A 17,677-nucleotide genomic window follows, 5' to 3' on the forward strand; every position below is an offset into this window, starting at 1 on the left:
CAGGGGGGCAACCTGAACCACAGTAAGGAACAGTCCAACTACAGGATGAGCAAGTGCAGAATGATGGTAGAATGTGCTTTTGGGCACTTAAAGGGAAAGTTTAGCAGTCTACTGATTTGGTTATACCTTGATGAACAGAACATTCCTTTTGCGGTGACAGCCTGCTTTGTGCTCCATAATACTTATGAGCACAAGGTAGGTGGAGGGGACTGAGTCAGAGCGCCTAGCCAGAGAATTTGAGCAGTCAGACATCAAGACAATAAGGAGAGCACAGCACAGGGCAGTGCAAATTAGACTTTGAAAGAAAGTATTATGAATGGCCAGTTTTGAGAGTCATGCACGTTGCTGTCAATGAGGTGTCCCTGCATTGTGTGCTTGCCTGTAAACTCCCTCCCCTTTTACCTCTTCAATGGAAGCAATAAAGAGACTGTTGTTCAGAAATAGTGCATTTTTATTTACAGAACACAGCAAGGATAGAGAAGGAGCCATAGTGAGACCCTTGGTGGGGAGAAGAAATCAGAAATGTGAGCAGGACAGCCTTTTGCTTCACAATACTTCCCTGGAGGTTGAGTAAGAGGCTGCCATTGAGTTCCCACTTGTGTCTTGGAGCTCCTGGGGGAGGAGGTTATAGAACTGGGTGAGGAGGGAAAGTTGGTCCAAAAGGGGTGAGTGGAGAATCTGTCCAGGTACGTGTCTTGGAAAACTGCCATGTAGTCCATCACAGCCTTGAAAGACAAGAAGTCAGTCTCCTGGTTCTTCACTCGCAGTTCCCTGTAACCTCTCCTTTCTCGAGGCTTCCCTCACATCTCCTCCAGAAGCATATTCCTCCACTCGGTTACGCGCTCCCTGTCCAAGTAGGCAAATTGCATTTGCTCCTTGAACATGTCTTCCCTTGTGCATTTTTACCTTCAGATTTGTATGAGGCAGACAGCTGGTGGAGCTGGGGGACAAAGCAACAGGATCAGAGAAAGGAGAAGTTACATGGGCACACATTACAGGAGATACATTGTGGAGCCTAAAATCTAATGTGTTAACATACAGTCGCAGTCTTTCTAAAAACACTGGAATGTGTTCTTTGCAAGGCCACAGTTATGCTTTAAAGAGGCCACTGTACAGTAGATACACAGTAGAGTTCTCAGGGGAGCATCTGGACTCAGTTTGATAGTAGGCATGGTAAGAGACCAAGCAGGGCATAATCCTGTAGGACAGTGGTCCCCAATGTTTTGGGGCTGCCGGTCGCCTGGGGGCGGGGCTGCTCACGCGCTGTATGTACGGGGACGGGGCTGCTCATGGGTCACGTGCCTGAGGGCTGGGCCAAGCATGCATCGCACGCCCGGGGCCCAGCACCGGCATGTGCCGCGACCCTGGGCAGGAGCCGCCCAGGCGCCGCATGCATGGGGCCGGCACTAGCATGCGCCGCGACCCTAGGGCAGGGGCCGCCCATGCGCCCGGGGCTGGCACCTGCTGCACGCCCGGGGGCAAGGCCAGCCCAAATTGCTCCACAGGCGCATATAAATGGCCCGGCGGGCGCCATGGCGCCCGTGGGCACTGCATTGGGGACCACTGCTGTAGGAGGTAAGGCAGGCGGTATCCAGTCATGCTGGTGTGGCTGGGCATCTGCTCATGGGTTACCCCTCTGTTTCTAGCATACCCCACTTACCAGGAGAGTGCTATTTTTCTCCTTCCCCCAGGAGCCTGTGGGTGGGAGTATGTGGGGGGAGGGGCAGGCTCTGAAGCCATGCTTCACTGGGGATGGGCAAATGGAGGTTAGTAGCAGAGGTAGCAGCTAATAGCTTCCTCTCCTTCATCCACGTTGCCATGTGAGATCACACAGAGATAGGGATCTGATGCTGACTAAATATGGCCAGCAACCTGGTTCTTATGCTGCAGTGCTTTGTGCTGCAATGACACCAGACCATTTTCTTGTGGCTTGGCATGGAAAGCTGTCCCACTGTGCAGGAAAGAATAAGGCTGGCTTTCCCAGAAACATTTGAGAAGTATTAAAGGGGCTCCTGTATGACAACTTCATGGAGATGTGCAGGGAGGATTCCTGATCCTTCTCCAGACATGTTAATTTGCTCCAGGCCCCTGCACTGTGTAGGCACAGAATATACCACACATCACACCCAATTGCTTTAACCCGCCTTTAGCAGGATAAAAAATTTGAACTCACTAGCAGTGCTCTCCCCAGGATCAATGCCCGATGTGAGATGTCCTGGGAGAAGGGGATTGCCTCCAAGGTAATAAAATGTTCTGTGCTATCAGTCACATAGGTTGCTCCTCTCTCCTGCTGACCATTTTCCTCCTCCTCTTTGTCCTCCATGTTGCTACCTGGACTGCCTTCCTCCTGGGATTGAATGCAGCTGCTCGTAGAAGCAGCATGTTTGCAGTGAATCTCCAGAACATCTGTTTGACCCCTTTATCTTTTGGTATGACTGCCTCAGCTCCTTTATTTTCACATGGCACTGCTGGGCATCCCAGGCATGACCTTTCTTCACCATCGACTTTGTGATCGTCACATAGATATCTGCAATTTGTTTGCTGGTTCTGAGCTCTGCGAGAACAGATTCCTTTCCCCACATACTGATGAGGTCCAAGGTTTCCTGCAGACTCCATGCTGGTACTTGTCTGCGCCCACGGGAACTGGAACTCCTAGAACGTGAAGTCATGGAACTCATGGTGAGGTGTGCTGCTCAAGTGTGCTGCCTGCTCTGAGCGTGTTAATCACAGGAAATGAAATGCAAATTTTCCTGGGGCTTTTCCTGTTCACCTGGAGAGCAGTAGAGTTACAAGTCCTGGCCAGAGTGGTCACAGCAGGGCACTGTGGAATGCCTGCCATCAGCCAATAACATCGTTGTTCACAGTGCGATGTCTTCATTACTGTAAAGTCAACCATGCGAGGTCAAACTTAGCATAACCACTCATGTCAACTTTAGAAGCCCTGAAAGTTGACAGAATGGGCTTGGGTAGTATGGACTCGTTGTTTAGAAAATTGACCATATGTAGGTAAGTTCAAACTAAACTCGTAGTGCAAACCAGGCTTTAGACTCTTATGCCAGAAGAGATGGAAGACAATCTTGCCTATAACTATCAATTTATGGCCATGCAACTAATAATTGTTTTCCCTCCTGAGCAATACAGACTGGTGATAAGAAGACAGCAATGGAAACATACTGAGAGACAATTCTCTCTCTTTTGGATGAGAGATAGAGGAATATGCAGGAACAACAGAGCTGATTGATAGTGTACAACTTATCCATAATGATCTGTCTAATATAGACAGTAAATTATTCTGGAGATTGATATAGGTCATTGAACAGTACATTGACAATCCAGTTGTCTATAATTATACAAAAGGGGTCAGGATCAGTGACAGATATGCCATATAGGTATACCCAAGACTTGAGATGTACAGAAAATTATTCCTTCAGTGTTGCCATATTCCACGAATTTTCCTTTTCTCCCTGTTCTTCCTTTTCTTCCTGTTCTCTGTATGCATCCAGCTGCATTCATGGCATCTTTACAAAGAAAAAATGGAGGGGAGATTTCTAGACAATAAGGTTATAGCTTGCTCATCTGATTATTATGTATCTATTTAAATCTTTTTCCTAAATTCTGCTTTTTTGGACTTAATTCAATAATGATAAGTCTCCCTTGAAGGGATCACTGTATTGTAGAGTTGTATGGGCTTGTATTCATATTCATAAGATTTGGATTAATTTTTTTTGATCTGTGTCCCAGAGTCAGTCCCGAGTGCAGAAGTGCTGCTAGGAGTCAAGGAGAAACTGGGAGAGAGAAGTGTGAGTTAATTAGTAGTATCCTCTCTGGCTAAATAGGGTGCAGCATTGACCATTTCCAGATGTAGTCTCACTGAGTTACCATACTGTTTTTTTTTTTTTTAAGGAGCATTGAGGTTAGATTGTGGGGATTTGATCCCTCCCCTCACCCCAAGGCTTGAGAAACTGAGTTCCAGGCCCAATTGAATGTCAAAGCAAAGTCTATACAGCTACTTATCATGTACTATTAATGAGCTCTGCTGGCCTAAGTCTGTGGACCTGGGCTGAGAGGCTTGGTCCCAGATGCAGAGTAGAGGTAGCTATTGGGGCCAGACAGTTCTGTTACAAAGACTCAGTTACTAGGCGAGTCAGCAGAAAAACACTGCTTTTCCACGTATGGATCTAGAAGCTGTAACAGATATTTCACTTTTAAGCTGAGTCCCTTTTGTACAGTCCTGTTGGAGAGTTATTGGTAATCTACTCTGGACCCTTCAAAGTCAGCAAACAACCATGAAATTCCCAGGATTTTAGACTTGTGCTGCAAGGGAGAAGATAAGCTTATTTGTATAGCATCTTTGCTTCCTAAGCAGTTTTACAAATTTCTGTAGTGTGTTATCTTAAATTGAATAGGGTATGCTGGCATAGAGGCAAGATTTGTGACCTTTGGCAGCAATGTTCTGCATAGGTTAGTGAATTAAGCACTCTGAATCAAAGATTCACCAAAATTAGATCTGTAAAATTTTAACACGTGGCCATTTGTATGTGTATTTGGTCTCCCCCCCCACCCTTTTTTTTCCCCTTCAAAAGAATTTTTGTCCTTTTTTGCGGGGGTGGGGGTGGGAGAGCGTGTTAGGTATTTTTGTTCAACAATCTGTCAACTCTAAGGGAGAGGTGGAGCACAGGGGGAGCCTCACAAGTCTGGCAACCAGGATTTTAAAAGGTGGTAATCCTGGTGCCTAACTGTTGTAAAAAATTCCATCATTTTCTGGTCTTATCAAAACAAAAGCAATATTTCATTGATCATAAAAAGATGCATAAAGTGGCAATACATTTCCTAACTTTTTTACAACAAACATAATTCTTGGAAATCAACTTACGTCATTGATAGAACTTTTAAAAATTTAACTTACATCTTAAGTAGAATAATAGATCACGACTCCTTTCCTGACACTTTAATACTTTCTATTTATGCTTTAATTGTAACTATCTAAGCTTTCATGTATAAATGATCTATGTCAATCTTTAATTCACTTTACTCCCTCAGTGTCACACAAGTCTTTTATTAAAGATAGTTTTTAAAAATATATAATATTTGCTGTAACTTTCAATGGCAATTATTCATGCATAGTCTATAGTGCTAACACTCCAATGGTGCATTGCCCTGTGAGATCGTGTGTGAGAAGCCTGCCACACCAGCATGCAATGCTATCTTAAATTCATTTGTCTGGATGAACTTTTGTCCATTGTAGGGACAGCATTAATCTTTTTTTATCCCTTTGGGATGGGGTGGGTTGGATGGAATATTTTGCCACTATCTCCACGTGACTAGGCAAATGCCACACAAAGTGTTTTTGTGAGCACTCTGATTAGTCCCTTACTCTTACTTTCTTGCTTAGTCCATCAAACCATGCTGCCTCTTGAACTGTTGACCTTCCTTTTCTAGAGTCTAGTGATCACTGCAACTGCTCTTTAAAGGAGTTGGTTCTGCTCAAAGAGCTGACTAGTAGGCCCAGATGTCATTAGCACTATTGCCAAATCAAGCATTCAGAAATCATGGTTCAGGCTCCCCACCCCAAATCGTGAGATTTTTAAAAAGCAATACATTTACTTGTTTATTAGACTTCGGATTTTTGAGACTGTTTCACATTTTCAAGTATTTCTCCTCAACCATCAGAGCTAGAAATTATTATTTTTTTAAATTGTAAGCTAAGATTTTTCAAGTCATCACCTACTTCCAGAAGTTGAGGACTTTGAAAAAACTACCAAGTATCAAACTCTTAATAACATTGCAGGAGTTGGCAATGTTGCTTGAGGAGCCTGGGTCACTTTACCTCCCATAACAGAAAACTTGGTCCAGATATTTCCCCAGATTTGTAGTTGTTGTATTTCTGAACCCCAGCGTCATCTTTTTGACATAGAGGCTGACTTGTAGAAAAATATTTTGCCTGAAATAAGTGTTTTCGGTGTTTATTGTGTAATTATGTATTTAATTTGTTTTTATGTGTTCATGTATTTAATTTATTTAAAAAATGGCAACATTATCATCAAAGATCTGATCCCAAAAAACATCTTAACGCTACCTGAGGTAGTAGTGTGAAGAATAGCCCCCCTTCAGCATTCAACTCATCTCAGGAAGCACTAAGCTTTTCAGTATCAGGTCCTTTAGCGTGATAGTTGAACGAGAACATGATGGTGTTTTCCGAAACATTTACAGTGGCGTTTTTCATCTTTGTTTTACCATTTTGTTTTGTGCTATAGAAAAGCAGCAAAATGGTTACTCAGTCCTGTAGCACTGCATATATTCAGTTGTTCACATGAGAACCCCTGTTATACAGCATTAGAAATAAGACCTTTTTCCTCGCCTGTTTATTTTTCACATGAAGCTTTTTCTCTATTTCCGTTGCAGAAATGGGCACAGTAGTATATTTTAGTTTTTCATTTGCAGTCTTCACATGGGCAGATTCTGATGGAAAAGTTTCCTAGAACATACTTGCATATGTGACTGAAATTTTTACATTCAATATATTAAAAAGACACTTTGCCATTATAATATAACAAGCCTTCCTCCCCCAACTTTGACTATTGTGTATCTCTCACATATTATTATTTTAGTTTTTTATTTTTCTTCTAGACAATTAGGAGAGAGGATGGAGATTTTTGATTATTAATAATAATAATAATAATAGTTAATAATTTAAAATATGTTAGATATACTTAGAACAGTGTCAAAATAACTCTCCTTTCTTTCCCAAAACAACAACAGTAAATTTGGATTGCCTTATACTCTTAGAACACAATTTTATGTCAGTACAATTATTTTCCTTATGTATAGAAATTCTGATGACATTTGCATAGTAACAGTCATGATAGTGTGATAGATTTTTTAGGTTTCTAAAGATTGTGGTGTCCATACATATTAATCCCATATGAAAAAAGGAGAGTCTGGTATTTTTAATGTCTTCTTATAAAAATAATGAAGTCACTATCATTTTAAAAAGACAGAATTATGTTCTTACACCCCGAAGGCTTCACAAAAACGAGATTCTCTGTAATAATGTGAAAGTGCCCAAAGTAGATCAGACATGGAGAAGATACATTAACATATTTGTGAAGGAAAAGTACTCTTTCTTGGCTTTTGTGGCTCATATATGCCATAATGCTACAGTGTTTTACAGTCCTTGCATTGTCCATTAGTGCAAACATGTCCAGATGAATTCAGCATTTAATGTTAAAAATCTTATAACATGCCAGTTTGATTTGTAGCCCTTCATATCACAGAATGCTAATTAAAATCATATTTTTGCATATGTCATGCTTTTCATGTACATATGCAAATAGATTCTATTGCCTTTCAGCTATTAGTAATTAACTTTATGAAGGACAGCTGTAATACATAATTAGCAAAAATGTTTGCAAGCCCTTTTTCACACTGAAAGTTGCAGCAGTAAAATTTTTGCTTATCAAGAGAACCATTTTAGTCTGAAGCTTCATTCTGATATCTAAATTGTTTGAAGTAGTCACATGATATCCCTGAATTGATGTGATGATGTTATCCCTGGAAGAATGGTATTCAGTAGGCTCCTGTGTTTTTCATTTCATAGGTCACTAGACTTAAATTACTTTAAATGAACTACTTTGTGCTTGGTATAAGGCATTATGTCAGGTAGTACATTTGTTGTTGATGTCTTAGTGCCACCTGGATAAAATTCCTATGCACAATTTTATCACAAATATTATCCTTCCCATAGTTGCAAAAAAAATAAAAAAAATAAAAAAAAATTTGAATACTATAAATGCTGTTGTTTTTTCATGATTTATCTCCTTAAATAATTAATTTCTTGAAGGTTGACCAAACACAAGTAACGATTAAAGGGCCTGATCCTGTTGTCCTTATTCATGAAGCAGTCTCACTAAAATCGGACTGCTCATGTAAAGTGGTGTTGCAGGACTGGTATCTTTTAAGGCAAATTAAATAGAAGGCTAAAAAATGTTATAGAAGTGAAAAATAAATTTGTTTTTCAGTAAATCACATAAAATATTTTTAAACTGCAGTGGAAATGAGGTACAAAATTATTCTATCAGTTGATCAGTGATTTGTTTTTATGACTGTTTTATTGTATCTCTGTGTAAGAAAACTCCGAATTTGATGTAGAGCTGTTATTATAGACTTTCACATACTAAATATAGATTATGGTATCTTGATCTTAACAGTTATCCGATTAAGTTTCATTTTCAATAAAATATGCTTAAGTATGTGTTTAAAAATGTAAATTTTTTACAAAAGTTTTAGTAAAAGCCAATTCAAATTATGTTTTTTAGGGTGGCCTTTGTGATGAAGAAACACTTAAATACTCACTTACTGGGCAAGCATGGAGTTGGTACACCAAAAGAACGGTAAAGTACAATGTGTTGTTAGGTTACACAAATATGTTTGTTTAATGCAAAAAAAAAAGTTAAGTTATTAATACACTAGCCTGTTAAGTTAATATACTAGAAAGTATAAATCTACTTTATATAATTTGTAGACATGATTCTGCATTCCAAGTCCACCTAGAATTGCCATTGAGTTGTGTGCATAAGAAATATGGGCTTGGGGCTTGTTGGTGGTCCTTATTTGAAGAAGAAAATTAAATTTTAATGAAACAGGCTACCATGGCTACCTTTTGAACTTTCAGTGTGTGCTTAAATCCCACTGACTTCAGTGGGGATTAAGATATACTTAAATGATTTTATTTGGGCAAAAATTCAGAAGTCATGTAGTGCCTGCCCAAACACAAAACCAAAATACACACATTTTTGGTTTTAGATTTGGTGCTTATAAGTGCATAAGTATTTTACATTTATAAACAAAATATACCTCCCTCTTAGGTTTTGGTGATTTATTGGATTCACAACCACCAAGATTAGTGTGCGATCTAGAGCCACAAATCCTCTAACTTTCTCAAAAAAAATTTAGGGTACTGGCAGAGGAATTGTATAACTATTTATTCAAATAACTTTCTCCATTCAAATGTTGTGTACGTTTTTGAAAAAATTGTTGGTAAAATGTATTTTTTGACTTTTGAAATGAACCTAGAATGCTTTGTATTTTAAAAATATCTTATCACTGTGACAGTACTACTGCAGCATAGCTAATCCAGTTTCATAAGAGTTAATGATTTTTTTAGGCAAGATTGAAATTTAGCATTTTCTCAATAAACCCCTCCCCCCCAAAAAACACCAAACCCCCACACATTTATTGAAATCACCCAATTAAGTAACTTTCAGTATTCACCAGATGGGAATTCTAAACATACAGTTTTTTCTCAATCTAAAAGTGCAGTGAACGCAGACTCCCAGAATTATAAGTAAGGTATTTTATCATGGCAAGAAATGGTAAAGTTGTAGCTTTGCCAAAGTAAAAGAAGTATATATAATGTAAGGGCTTTTTTATGAAAAGAAAACAATCATGGCAAACACTATTTTAATTATTATTAACTTTTTATGATGAATTTTGAGAAATGTCAGATACTTAGTTTAAAAAAAATGCAGGGTTGTAATACCATTTAATTATTATTTTAACACTATTAATAAAAAACATACTCCATTATACTTACATATATAGACCTACATTTTGAAAAAAATCATGGAAACATGGCTTTATGATGAGGTGCTATGACCAGGAATCATGCAATTTTGTTACAGTATTCATAGCTGTAACATACTAGCTGTGAAGTTCTAATTAATGTCTTAACAGCAACTATTCTGATTTACTTCTACTGAGGATAGTTGACTGTACAGGGTACCCCTGCTATAAGTCTCCCTAGTATACATCCTTCCGCACTAATGTTATTGATGCTTGTAGGAACTGATGCATTATAAGACCTCCCATTCCCCACTCTTAAGTCACGCCAAAAAAAAAAAAAAAAGGAAATAGATGTCAGCTGCGTGAAAAAAATTTCCCACATTAAGTTGTTTCACTATAAGTCCAAGTGTTTTGGAACGTATCTTGGACTTATAGCGAGGACAGCCTATATCTGTATTTTAAACTTAAAATTTTATTTTTCTTATTAAAATATTTAAATTATATTTGCAAATGTTGCAGGATTGTGAACCATGGTGTTTCTTCAAGTATTATCTATGCACCATGTTCATGACCAAAAAAGAGTTCTAAACTAAGAAGTATTCAAAATTTCAGACCCAGCTACAGGATTTCCTCTTCAAAAGAAAAAGAGTAAATGGTGGTGTTCAGTATGGTAGTAAAAATTCCATGTTACAGTGCAAAATTCACTTGGGTTTTATTTAGCTCCCATTAAAGATACTCAAAATAGAAGTAAATCAGGCCCTTTTCCCCATAAATTTACCATATTTTTCAAATGACTTTAAAGTAGATTATTAAACTAACAGATCATCCTCTGGCATATATGTTGTTTATATGGATAATGTATACTTGCAAGGCTTTATCCCCAGGAGTGGCTTGAGGTCTGCTGCGGCAGCTGGCGCCCTACGCGGAAGGCGCTATTGGCACCCCCGCCTGCATGGCCGTCAATGGCCGTGACATAATCACGGGGCGCCCCGTTTTCCCTGTGACGTCATCATTGGGCACATGAACCGGTGGCACCCTAAGCAACTGCCTAGTTTGCCTAGGTTCACGGGCTGTCCCGTTTATCCCTTTTTGTGCTCAAGCCTTTTACTCTACAATTTGTTCAACCAGAATTTTAGTTAAAGCACCATTACATAAAAATTGTTCAGGTTTCCATTTTTTCTAGACTATAGAATAAGGCAGAGGTCAGCAATCTTTTCAAACCGAAAAGCCAAACAATTTAAAAATTCAGAACAAGTGATCAACAAAGAGTCATTATAAGAATGCCTGTTTGCATGACTGAAAATGTACAATGTAATATTATTGATAATTGACATGATGATTAATAATAGCATAAATGAAACATTGTACTCAGACTTTATTTAATGGGACTTCTGATGCTGCATCTTTTCACACATTTCTCCAATGTTTACTTCATAACTGGTCAAATTCAGGTTCAAGCTACATGCGTAATTATGCATTTTTTTCAATTTTGAATTAATTTTTCATTTTAATTTAAAAAGTTGCATGCATTTTGGGAATGACAAGAGAGCCATATTTGGTTCCATACTGAGCCGTATTTGACTCAAGAAACATAGGTTGCAGACCACTGGAATAAGGCATGGATGAAAAACAATTATATTTATGTTAAAAAAGATATAACTGGTATAAACTGTTAGTTTATATTTGGAATCATTTTTCTGGGTGTTACAATGGAATTCCGAGAAATATTTTGCTCATGTCACCAAAAGCATTCTATTCAAACATATTCCTCTCCAACGATATACTTAGTACCTGATCATCAGAAATACTGCATTGAAATAATTTACATTGCCCTTGTGAATATGAATACAATAAAGTATGCACGCGACAGATCTCCAAATTCACTATCTGAATCTGAGAGGTACTTTGTGTCCACGATCTCAAATGAATTCTTTAAACTAAAACAGTGCTTTAACACTTTAATCTAAAAACTTAAAAAACAACAAATTGTTTAGTAGCACCTTGAAGAGTAACAAAACATGTAGATGGTATCATGAGCTTTTGTGGGCAAACCTCACTTCTTCAGATGACCATCTACAAGTTTTGTTAGTCTTTAAGCTGCTACTAGGTTATTTGTTGTTTTTTAAGTTTTTCCTGTTACAGACTAACTTCTCTGAAACTTTAATCTTAAAACAGTGTTATTTTTTTATCCCTTTTACATACTCCTGTTTCCCACCATCTTTTCCCACATTTCTCAAAAGCTTTTTGAATCATTTTTCAGTATAGGATTGCAAGAGAGTGACATGATGTCTTCCCATCTGTCAGAAGTTTTAGCAATCTGCCTTCACAGTACTCCAAGCCCTTGGTATCCTGAGATAAAATTACCAAGCTCAGGACACTAATCCCAATGTCGCATCTGGTAGTGTACTGTGTTGCAGCTATACCTTCTCTGCCAGCCACCATAAACTAGTTATTTTTGAGTTACTTATTTTACCTTCTTTTAAAATCCCTTATTTTGTCTTTGAATATCTCTTATTCACAATACTTTTTTATTTGGCACGTCCTCTTAATGTACAACATCAACTAGTAGTAGCAGGACTGGAACAGTAATATAACTTCCTAGTAGCTGTCCCTTGCTAGTAATGGCTAAGATTTAAGCAGTGTAATCTAGTACAATAAATGCCAATATACAACTCTTTCTCTTTCCACATTTCCCCTCCCTTTATGGAGGAGTATGATGTCTTTTAATGGCTTTAGGAACCAAAGAAACTCTTCATCAGCATGTTGAACCATCACTTTGGGCATAACTGTTCTCTAAATTAAGTTACTTCATTTTCTTACCTATTTAAAACATTAATGCCTTGACTATAATTTTGCAAGCTTGCTATATTTTAATTTCTCTAGGACAATATAATCAGTTTATTTTTCATGTTTTGAATTAGATTTTGCCCTCTGATACATTGCATATTATAGCAAATACTAATAGAAGTTAGCTAAATAGGCTGTGACAATTAAATTAATAATGCATTTTGTTTGCAAGTGTTTAGTCTTCATGGTTTGACTGATATATGCAAAGATGGTAATTTATTAAAAGTAAATTCATGTAATTGTAATACAGAGTTTGATGGACCAAAAAAAGTTGTCACCATGACTATCATCAAAAACAGAAAATTGAAATAAGTTCAAAAGGGTACATTGGAAAAAAAGGCTAAAATATTGTAAATACTGATAAGTTGGTATTGTTTTAACAAACTTCTTAAAGTATTTTTGATGACAAGCACTGTGACAGTTCTGAGAAAAAGAAAATGTTTTGCAATCCATGCAGTGATGCTGGACTTTGGCAGCTTATTCTCTGCTACTTTACATCCTCCATAAGTATTAGTCTTCGATATGATACACAAAATGAAGGTGTCTTAGAGGCAGTGCTCAGCATGGCTCATGCAAATCAAGAAAACAAGCATAATGCATAATGAGTAAGGTTGTTTCTAAAACATTTTATGTGGATCTTATTTGAAAGGGAAAACATGTTTAAAAGAGAAATTATCACAAAATGTAATGCAGTTAAAATCGGAGGCTCTTATAGCAAAGAGAATTATAGTGAAATGCTTATGTACTTCAGCAAAAAGGTACTGCCTACACCATTATGATCCATTCTCAGAGAATACCTAAATAAGAGAGAACATTTTTGTACAAAAAATCCTCTATTTTTTTGTCATTTTATTGGAACTGTGATACTGATTTATTGTCATCTTGGATGTGCCTCAAAACTGATGTTATCTACTAAGTTCAGGGCCAGTACATATTTGGTAGTTCAGTGTCAGTAATCTTCATGGGAACCATAACTTTGTCTTATTGGCAGGATAAATCTTTAGTTACACCTTTATTATATGTAGTAGGCCGTATGGTCTGGTGGTGAGGGAAAAGATCAGCAATGATAGTGCTGAGTTCTAATTTTGTTAAATCAATGACACGCCAGCAGTGACATTATTGTGTGGCAAAACTGGGCCAAATCAAGATTTCACTGAAAAATATAATCTGTGAAATAATCTGTGTGTGTGTACATACACAAATGCACTCATGCATACACACAAAGACAGTAGGATATTCATCATGTTAGCTAACTTTTTAATTATGAAGCATGGCTTAGGTTTAGAAATGCTTAATTTGAAGAGGTACATTTAATTGTTCTCCAGACATTTGTACAGAATGTAGGGTAATTGCTGTAGAGTATATATTTTATAAATCTTGTAGAACATGGTAAGTATGATTTCATTGTTCATTAGAACTCTGTCTATTTAATCTATCTGGTACATTTTTGCAGAGTACTGTAGTATACTAGTGAAAGAACATAATTAGTTGTGGTTATCATATAATTATCTAGTCTATGAAGTGAAGTTTAAAAAAGTGTTTTTTAAAGAAGTAACTTGACACACATGAGTAATCCCATTGAGTTCAGTGAGATTGTTAACAGGCATTAAGTTTTTTATCTGCAAGTGTTTTTCAGAATTTGGGCAGTGTTTTCAAGATTTTTTGGTACGATTGTAAATAAGTCATGAATTTTATAAGGCTGTTCTTAGAGATTCTATGTATTTTAATATGTTTTAAAGTACTAGTGTGAATACTATAATTGGAATGTTTGTGATAGGAATGAGTATAGTAGTTGCCATTAAAAATCAACATTTACGCAAAGTTATTGCACAGAGATTTCTGTTATTTCTTCTTTGAAGTGTTGGGAAATGCTGGGATATCACACGGAGATAAATGTGGGGGGCGGTAAATTTTGTTTTGAAATCTGTATACCACTGGTCGATATGTTGCCCTTTGTTGGCAGTGTGCCATATTCTCCATGGTAGAGATGCCATTACATTTGAGCTATTACAATTGCTATCATCACTGGTCAACTTAGATATAGAGATCTCAATAGGGTGTTAATAAAAGACAAAAAAAAGCTGCCAGTCTCTACAAGAAATGTATCCCTCAGGAAATTAAAACTTGTATGCTATGGCATACTGGAGATGACTAGCTGCATCTATGGATTTCAAATCATCCTCAGTAGATCTGAAAGACTGTCTTAATTTTAACTTGAGAGAGTCTTTTAATAAACATCCTATATATGAATTTCCATTACTCTCTACTTACAGTCTAAGTATCTCAGGTTTTTGTTAAATACTGATGAATAGAAGATAATTAACCCTAACAGATAAACGGGGTATTAATAAAAGAAAATAAAAACACAAAAGGAGTCATCCAATTAAAATCCTATATAGTCTTAGAAAAATTATCCCACACTCTTTATATTTAAATGTCAATGTCTTGACCTGGATGTTTCTATTTAGGTGTAAAAGCAGAGATGAGTGAAGTGCTCCATTGAAAATTTTTTCTAATTCACTGAAAGAAACTGAAACCTCCACCCATTTCTGAAACCACTCCTCCTTCTTTGAACGAAAATTCAGATATGGCATTATCTCTCTGATGCTGTTATGTTGAAAAAAAAACAGCACTTTGTAGCACTTTAAAGACTAACAAGATGGTTTATTAGGTGATGAGCTTTTGTGGGCTAGGCCCACTTCCACGAAAACTCATCACCTAATAAACCATGTTGTTAGTCTTTAAAGTGCTACATAGTCCTGGTTTTTGTTTCAGCTAGACTAGGCTAACATGGCTACATTTCTATTACTATGCTGTTATGTAGCACTGTGACTTTTTTGGTTAAAGGGGTAATTTTAAGATTTGACCCTTTGTCCATTCAGTCCCAACATGCTTCTTCCTCAATGGTTAGTGATAGACTGGACATCTTGGAAGATATTAAGAATCATATTTGCATATAGTTGAACATATGGTGCTGTACATGAAGGGAAAATCCATTCCTTATTGGTGCAGTTGATCATATTATGACATCATTAATCATAAGATTTTGATTGTCCTTATTGTAGCTTGCATGACAACCATTATTAATTGTTGTCACAGTATTATGCAGTCATTTTTAGAAAACCAACAATAGTATCTCATTCAGAGTTGTTCTGAAGCAATGAACTCCACAGATTTACTCCACATCCACCATGGATGTGGTTCCTATAAATAACAAGGAAGCACTGGATAGCGCGAGTTTTCAACTGAAAAGTTGCTTTATCCTACCATCATGTCTGCTTCTACTTTTTATTGCTCCTTAACCAGATCTTATATTACAACTGGGCAAATTTTGTCAAATTTTACTTAAAAAAGGCATTTTTGGGGACTATTTTGGTTTGTTTTCAACTAGCTCTACTTTTAATGGTTTTCCTGGGAGGAATGAAGGCTCTTCCTAATTGGAGATGTCCTGCTATTGCTGTGAGGAACATGGAAGAAAGCCATGGAGCCTTATATGAAGAGTTGTCCTCTTCATGAAAATTCCTGCCTACTGGCACTAGATTTATGATGGCAGGGAGGGAAAGAACTGAGCTTGAGAGCATTCATTAAAAATTCAAAGTTTTCCTGAAGGTTCATGTGAGGATGGGAAATTTTGGATGCTTATCTGAGCAAACAATATTTAAGTTGGCCAAGAAGTCATAAGGATAATTCTAAATAGTTAAAATTAGGCTTTGAAGACAATACTCTATCATGCTTGAGTGAAGTTCACCTCTTGGTTGATGCTATATTCATAGATTCCAAGGACAGAAGATAGTGTTTCAGTCTGTCTCACTACAAAGAAAACATTAATTTAAGTGTGAAGGCTATCTTTGTAAATGGATTGATTAAAACAAAAATTGTATCTAAATGAGAAGAAAATTAAGATAAAAAAATCGGTAAAACAGGCAGGTTTCCTTTGCTCCCAGTCATTTCAAAACTTACTGGTTTTGGAAAAAAATATGAATTTAGTGTATTACAGTAGTCACACTACAATTTAGATGTGATATTCGGCATTTGGAAAATCTAGTATCAGGCTCCATGCTTCCTTTTCTGATGAATGAAGCTCTGTTCATCATGCAACTCAGGGATGCAATAACAGCATCGTAACTGGTTTTAAGTAAGCTAACTTGGTATAAATGGTGTTTTGGTTGTAGGTGGTCTGGCTCAGTAGTCAGAGCAAGAGTCAGGTCTGTTGCTCAGATTGTGGAACGAAGAAGAGAGTCAGCACCAGAGTCAATTACCAATTACCAGAGCCTGGGTTCAACCCAGAGTGAGTGTCAGAAATTGAAGCTGAGGGTCGGAGCTGAGGTCAGTTATCAAGTGCCAGAACCAGAGGTAAAGCCAGAGTCAGAGCTCAGAGGCCGGGTTCAGAGCCAGGACTAGTAACTGATAGAGGAAATGAAATAAGGGCAGGAACTGGAGAAAAGGTAAGGATGAAGCATGGAGGAGGAACATGGTAAAAGAGGAGCAAAGGTAGGAGTGAGGCAGGAGCCAGAAACAGAGCAGGAACCAGAAAGGGGATTGGTGCAGGGTCCAATGTAGCCATACCAGGAAATCACCTTGTTGCTTGGACTGTGCATCTTTCTGGCTTTACATGGTGGTCTGGTTGTACCATTTAGTGGCACCCAAGCAGTCCTCCAATCATGGCTCCTGTGGGTAGTGCCTGGTCTGAGACTATAGTTCTACTAGGTTTTAGCAGACATTGAGGGAAGGTCTAGAATGTAGCAGCTGTCTTGAAACTCAGAGGTCTGAGTTTAAGGTCTGGGAACTCAGATTTTTGTCAGCATTTCAGGTACAGTATGGGAAGCTGTTTAAGGGCTTGATTTTGACTGTGTCATAATCCCCAGGTAAGGTGCAGTCAGGCCTGCTGATGGGAGAGAGTCGACAAGAGGCAAAGGATGCAGTTACCCCGGGATGTGGTGATTCATAGGGACCTATGGCTCCTGGCTGCTGCCTCTTTTACTGTGGCAGTGGAAGTGACCAGAGCCTCGGTTCATTTGAATTGCTGCTGGACCTGGGCCCTTTAAATTGCTGCTAGAGTACTGTGCCACATGTTCCATGCAGCTCTGAGGGCTGACTGCCTCCAGCCATTCTCTTCCACCTGAGGCTCCATCCCTTCTGGAAGCACAGACCTGGCCTCCCCGACCTTGCCTAGGGGCCTGTGGAGGTTCTTGGCTCACCTGGGTGCATTATATAACTCTGTTCCAGTATAAGCAGACCAGGAACCACACTGTAATTCAGACACAGGTTC

General features: G+C 38.0%; 1 protein-coding gene across 1 annotated transcript in view; it reads left to right on the forward strand.

Moving 5' to 3' along the window:
• Positions 1 to 17,677, forward strand: part of ZNF407 (zinc finger protein 407) — a 454,103-nt gene that overhangs the window by 167,297 nt on the left and 269,129 nt on the right. The window contains exon 4 of the mRNA XM_006121401.4: positions 8,316 to 8,390. Within this exon, the coding sequence (XP_006121463.3) occupies positions 8,316 to 8,390 (75 nt within the window). The remainder of the gene's footprint in view (positions 1 to 8,315; positions 8,391 to 17,677) is intronic.

Source organism: Pelodiscus sinensis, chromosome 2 (genome assembly GCF_049634645.1).
Source record: "Pelodiscus sinensis isolate JC-2024 chromosome 2, ASM4963464v1, whole genome shotgun sequence".
Lineage (NCBI taxonomy): Eukaryota > Metazoa > Chordata > Testudines > Trionychidae > Pelodiscus > Pelodiscus sinensis.